The 6,000-nt window shown below is 42.6% G+C and overlaps 1 protein-coding gene across 4 annotated transcripts in view; it reads left to right on the top strand.

The window, feature by feature from the left end:
* Nucleotides 1-2,163: 2,163 nt before the first annotated feature.
* shf (Src homology 2 domain containing F) overlaps nucleotides 2,164-6,000 on the top strand; it is a 99,522-nt gene continuing 95,685 nt past the window's right edge. Inside the window, exon 1 of one of the 4 annotated variants that reach the window (XM_030758075.1) lies at nucleotides 2,164-2,877. In XM_030758075.1, the coding sequence (XP_030613935.1) occupies nucleotides 2,449-2,877 (429 nt within the window). In that variant the 5' untranslated portion in view covers nucleotides 2,164-2,448. The remainder of the gene's footprint in view (nucleotides 2,878-6,000) is intronic. The other 3 variants (XM_030758080.1, XM_030758065.1, XM_030758087.1) reach the window with 3 other exon arrangements.

The raw sequence follows: 6,000 nt of genomic DNA, 5'->3' as shown, positions 1-6,000 counted from the left end.
GAAAGTTTGCAGCAGATCCTCCGAGTTACTTCTTGTTAATTAGTAGGAGTTTGTTTGTACTAGTAACTCATTTACACAGCAAGTAGGTTGTGCAAAGTCAAACGAGCACTACAATAAATAGATAGTTTTTCACATTTATTGCAAGGTGGAAATGTAGACATCTGCAGTTTGGTGTATTTATGAAACACTGCTGATGTACCTGAAAATCCTGACTCAGTCCATTTCTTTGGGAGAACAGGTTGTCACATCTGTCACTGTGAAATGTTTTTCTGTCTGTTCTTGTGAGAAGTATTGATATTTTTTGCCGATACACCACCAGCACTTCTGATACAGTTTTAAATACTATAGCTTATGCTTGATCCTATATATCCATCCATCCATCAGTTTTCTTCGACTTATCCACCAGTGCTGTGGGGAGGCTGGAGCCTGAATCCTATTTATATATATATATATATATATATATATATATATATATATATATATATATATATATATATATATATATATATATCTTCAGAAATTCATTTTAGCAATCCCTGCTTTCCTAGGCTCCTTAAGAGACTGTTTGAATCCTAAGAGGTGCTGGATTACAGGGTTTGCATTTTAAATGGTGTTGTTCAAGGCAGCTGGCAAAAATTGATGAATGCATTTGTAGCATCGGGACAAAGGATCTGTAATGTGAATCAAGCTTGAAATCCTAAATGGCACACCTGCTCTTGCCCAACACAGATCCTCTTATACCTATAGGAGGAGACAGGTTATTATTTAGCATCACCTTCCATATTTATATTTCATTGTGAGTTCTGGTAAATGCAGCGCAGCATTTATACCTACAGTATGTACTGTAAAGGCAGCCCTAAAATACACCAACAGGCCTAAATCATTGTCTTTTTTTGTTGTTGTTTGAAAGATTGTTTTTCCCAGAACTTGCAGCAAAAAAAGAACAATGGATGCAGTAATTAAGGAGCATCCCAACCAATTCCCTTGGCTTCTAAAGCTTTTTATGCATAATACACTAGTTAATCAGATCAATGCCCTGGCGGCAGGGTGAAATTATTCTCGTAAAGTGCAGGGAAATCATAATGGTCAGATTTCTTGGGAAGCCCAATGTGCAGAAAAGGCAGAAATTCAGGACAGAAATAATAGATTTAGTTTTGATCCCTAGAGCATGGAGTTGTCTCTCCCAGGGGCCTGCCACGGTTAAACTCTGAACTGTACACTGTGATTTGCTCAAGGCTGTGTGTGTGGTGTTATTAAAAAGAAATATTACTTCATAAAAAACTGCTGCGCTGCAGTCAGGACTCCCATTAATGCAGACTGTTGCTGTCTCTGGGAGGGGGAATGGGACTTTTCTTTTTTTTTTCATCTGTCCACAGATTGCAAAGGCAATTAGTGTTGTGGTCCCACAACTCTATCAGTCAAGATTGAAAGACACATTGGAGAGAACTGTTCACTTGTATTGTTGCTTTGTACAAATCATCCTCTAGCCATGGATATGTATAATGGACTTAGCAAGAAGGTGCACAGTTTTAATTCGGACTCTAGCTGGTCATTTGCAATGCAGTTTGCAATTAAAACACACTGCAGTGGCCATCTGGACATGAGAGCACTGAGAGCAAGCTAAGGACACTTTACCCTTGAGTCCCACTGGTGAGAAAAAGATGTATGCCTGAAGGTCTCTTAAGTACTGGGTCATATGCCTGAACAATTGCAGAAGAATAGGACGGGACCTAATCATTTTAATAAATCAACTTTACTGGTAGACTACCTCAAATTCAACATAAAGCCTTCCAGTTATAGGACAGCGACTGATTCATCAAAGAAAGTCAAGGACCAACAACTTCCCTTTGTTATCCAATGGTGCCTCACATCTAGTAACTCAGACATGCTCTGCATTTACCATAACAGTCCTCATCTGGGGATGCCAGCAGAAACAAACAAACAAATAAAAGCTAGGGACTAGACTCTTCTTGGTCAATGCGTGCAGCTGTGATTGTGCTTTCGACAGTTACGATGAGCTTCCAGAAGTCCGGTAGGTGGCAGTGAATGTTCTCAGGTAGGGAGGGCAGGTTATGGAGGTGGGGGGGCGTGTGTGTTCCTCTTGCACAAGCGCTCCCATGTTGCTTAAACCTGACGTGGATAACAGCAGAGCACTCAGAGCGACAACAGCGTGTGTGCGTGCGTGAGTGAGTGAGTGTGTGTGTGTGTGTATGACGGGGACAGAGTTGCGGCGGGGCAAATCAGAAAGTGCCTGTGGCTATTCTTTGCCGGCTCGCGCAGTTCTCTTCGGACCGCCAGAGTCGCACGAGACTGGCGACACGCTCCGAAGCCGGTCGGTTGGCCGCGGGTGACCCGAGAATCCCTCACTGATGACCAGACTCGGGCTGCGCTGGCAGGAAAGGTAGAACTAAACTACATTCATTGACTTGTGAGCGATGAACTGGCAGCATGGCCAAGTGGTTCAAGGAGCACCTAGGATTCAAAACTACCAAAGCACCACCGCCGGCTCCTCCGAAACCGGACTACAGACACTGTCACACCGGTGTGCCCGGTGCGCCTGGCTTCCAACAAACAAGCTCCGGGGCCACCTTTCCGAGTCCCGCTCAACCGGACATCCTCGCTGCCTACAAACTACAAAAGGACCTGGATTTCGAGGATCCGTATACTCCAGGTGGAAATATCTCATTCGCGTCCAGCTTGAACACTGTGGGATCACCGGATGTCAAGTACGTGTCACCAAAGCACCGACTTATCAAGGTGGAAACAATCGAAAAGAGCAGCCCAGCTCCCGGCGGGGGTGTCACAGTCACCCAGGCTGTCCCTGTAGGGAGCGTTAAATCTCCTACTTCGCCCCCCTCGGACCACGACAAGGAGAAGGTGGGTAAAGTTTGGTCCTGTCAGCGTGCTCCCGAGCAGTCTACAGAGCAACAACTTTATTCCTCCCACTAATATTTCCTCTGTGAGCAAGTCTTTTCCCCTCCAAACCAAATTAGATTTATTTCTTGTAAAACTTTACTCAAAGAAAACGTGTTGTGAACGAAGCACTTTACTACTGTAAGGTAAGAATCGTCACAACCGGCAGAACTTGTTATCACAGTCGCACAACAGCTTTCCACAAGAATTGCGACATCATCCTCTGTCTAATGTCTAACTTGCACTACAGAGAGTGCTGTGGGCAGAGCGGTCTGTATGCTGCATGATAAATAACTCAGTTTGTCAAGTGATATGCCCAGTTATCGTTTTAATACAAAAAATGATCTTTTACTCACTTTTTTTTTGAGAGTTCTGGTGCAGACGCATTGCTGGCTGCCCATCTGGAGCTTATTCTCAAGCAACAGTGTGATCTGTACTAGACACAATGCCTTTCATTTAACTTTAATCTAATCTTGTTTAGTTAGACAGACCAATTTAGCGAATGTTCATTGCAGTGAAGCCGGCTGCCTTAGAGGGAAATTACTTGTGATGAGTTTATGGATGTATGGCTCTAATTCGATCCTCTCTTGGCACTACCAGCAAATACCTCGCACCTTTTTGCTTTTTTTTTTAAAACTTGCTCAGAGTGAATGTGGAGACTGACAGTCAAACAACAGGCGGTGCCTTGGAGCATGCCGTCACGCCGGGCTTCTCAGGAATCCATTGGTTCATTTGGAGAAAGCTGAGATGTTTAATGTTAATGAGCTAAGGGCATGCTGTTTCATGAGATTTATCCACCTCAGGAATATCTGCCATCTCTGCATACCTTATTTACTGAGGCCCCATGATGATGCATAAACTCACTCAGAGCACGCCTCAGTCACCTCTGTTCTGAAATGTTTTTGTGGTCCTCTTGATTTCACCTTCATGTTACCTCCTCTAGCACCTCTCACACTTGTCTTGTGACATTTGGCATGTTTGACACTTTCATTTATGGTGTGTGCAGCCTGCCAGAAGACTGTTGCATGAAGGAAATTCAGGTGTGATGACACAAAAGGCAATTGTTAGTGTCCACTGAATTTCCCATATACCCTCAACATGGAAAACAGGAACCAAGTGAATCTCATAAAATGATTTTCAGTTGCAGCGTTTGCTTTCCCACACTGTCAGCCAGTTTTCTTTTTTTTTTTTTTTTTTTTTTTTTCTGTTTTCATCAGACCTCATTAACGTGGTCTGCAGGTTTAAGAGTCAGGCAACTGTGTGTTATCAATAGAAAGGAAACCAAAATGCACAGTTTTAACCCAGCCACTGCAGCTGTTCTAGCCGATTAAAGAGATTACAGTTGTCTCCTGTTAATTGAAGCTTATTTGGATCTCCCTAATTTCAGAATACAGTTGCGTCTGTGCCTCCCTCTCTCTCCCCATATGTGCACATATGGCTTTTATGTACCGACAATTGATTCCATAGTACAGACTAAATACCTCACACCCAGAAGCATGTTTGGCATTATGGATGAGCTAAATCAGTACTGACAGCTGGGTGAGCTTAAGCAGTATGTCAAGAGAAGGGTTTAAGGATTTCTGGTCAGGTGATGAAGTTTCAATAAAAATACGTGGTAATTGAAAGGGCAGTGAGATGAAATAGCAAAAATACCTGCCAAAAAAACCCCATGAGTCTATTTCACAACCCCCCCCCCCCCCCCCCCCCCCCCCCCCAAAAAAAAAAAAAAAACATGGCCACAGGTATGTCTCATATATTTCATTTCTAAATGAGTGGTGAGAATTTAGAGAAAAGCCCCTGAAATGCTGTAAGCCACGCTCCTTAACTTCCTCAAAGAGTATTGTGAGGTTTTTGTGAGGATTACGTTTTGTGTGGAAGCCGAGGATTTCTTTTCTGGCTGTTGCTGGCCATGGTAATTGTTTGTAAATCCTTGTTAGAGGGATTCTCCTGGTATGGATTTTAAAAATGCTGTTAATTAGGTTACTTGTTTCAACAATCTCTGCTGTAAGGCTGATGTTAAGAGGCTAAAGATGGGTGGTCTTGTTTGGGAGTTCTTCATGTTTAACGGTTTTATAGCTACCTTTCTTAGGTGTTGTGTTCCCATGAACTCAGGGGTATCTGGATAAAAATAAAAACAAGTGTGTTTCCACCTTGTAGCACATATTCAAGCATAGATGCACATCAGAGTGATAGTTGTTTTTGTAGCTACAGACTAAATGCTGACTGCTGAGAGACTCAGTAAAATGCACACAAGTGTCTTAACAGCACTGCTCAGTTACATTGATGTTTTAATTACTTGACTCATGAATGCTAATTATATCACTGCTTACCTAATGCCTGAAATGCCAATAGCAGAATGAAGTGAATTTTCCTCTATTCCTATTCAGCAGCCTCCATAATGACAAAAGCAGAGTTTTCTGCAGTGATATGATGTATCTGCTCTTACATTTTCAAAGTGTCCCTTTTTATCGCAGATTATTTCAAATAATTTTTGCCCCCATTTTGACTTACACTTTTGATATGGAGCTTAATTTTTATGCAGATTAAGGAGTGTTTATATTTTCAAAGTATTGTAATGTGTTTTGTTTTTAATGATGCCAAGCCCTTCATGGTACAGTGAGCTGAGAGAGATGATCAATTATCATCCTGCCTTGGAGATAATTAAAGGCCTCATCTCCCAGCTCATTGCTCTACTCAGTACTAACTTAACTTCTCTCAAGGACACCTAAAAGTGGTGATGGGCTCCATTTGAAAATGTGTAAACAAAAGCCATAACGCAGAGCTGACAAGGTGCTCCATCTGGGTGGAGCGCTGCCCGTCACCATCAGTATCTGTCAGTGCACCTGGGGAAACTGCTGTTCCATCTAACTTTGACTCCTTTCAGGGCCCATAGTCCCTTTGACTCAGTGATCCCACAAGCCAGCTTCTATATCTGTCTGTAGAAATGAAAAGTTGGATCAGGCTCATAGACAGTTGTTGTGCAGCCAGCAGAGGCATCTGGATAGACAGATTTCCTCTACAGTTATTTTCCTTCTGTGCACCTTTTTATAAGACCTGGCTCTGCATTTCAATTGATTTTGCTGCAGG

Source organism: Archocentrus centrarchus, chromosome 3 (genome assembly GCF_007364275.1).
Source record: "Archocentrus centrarchus isolate MPI-CPG fArcCen1 chromosome 3, fArcCen1, whole genome shotgun sequence".
Lineage (NCBI taxonomy): Eukaryota > Metazoa > Chordata > Actinopteri > Cichliformes > Cichlidae > Archocentrus > Archocentrus centrarchus.
Note: the sequence above shows the minus strand (reverse complement) of the source record. Positions and strands in the feature narration are given on the sequence as shown.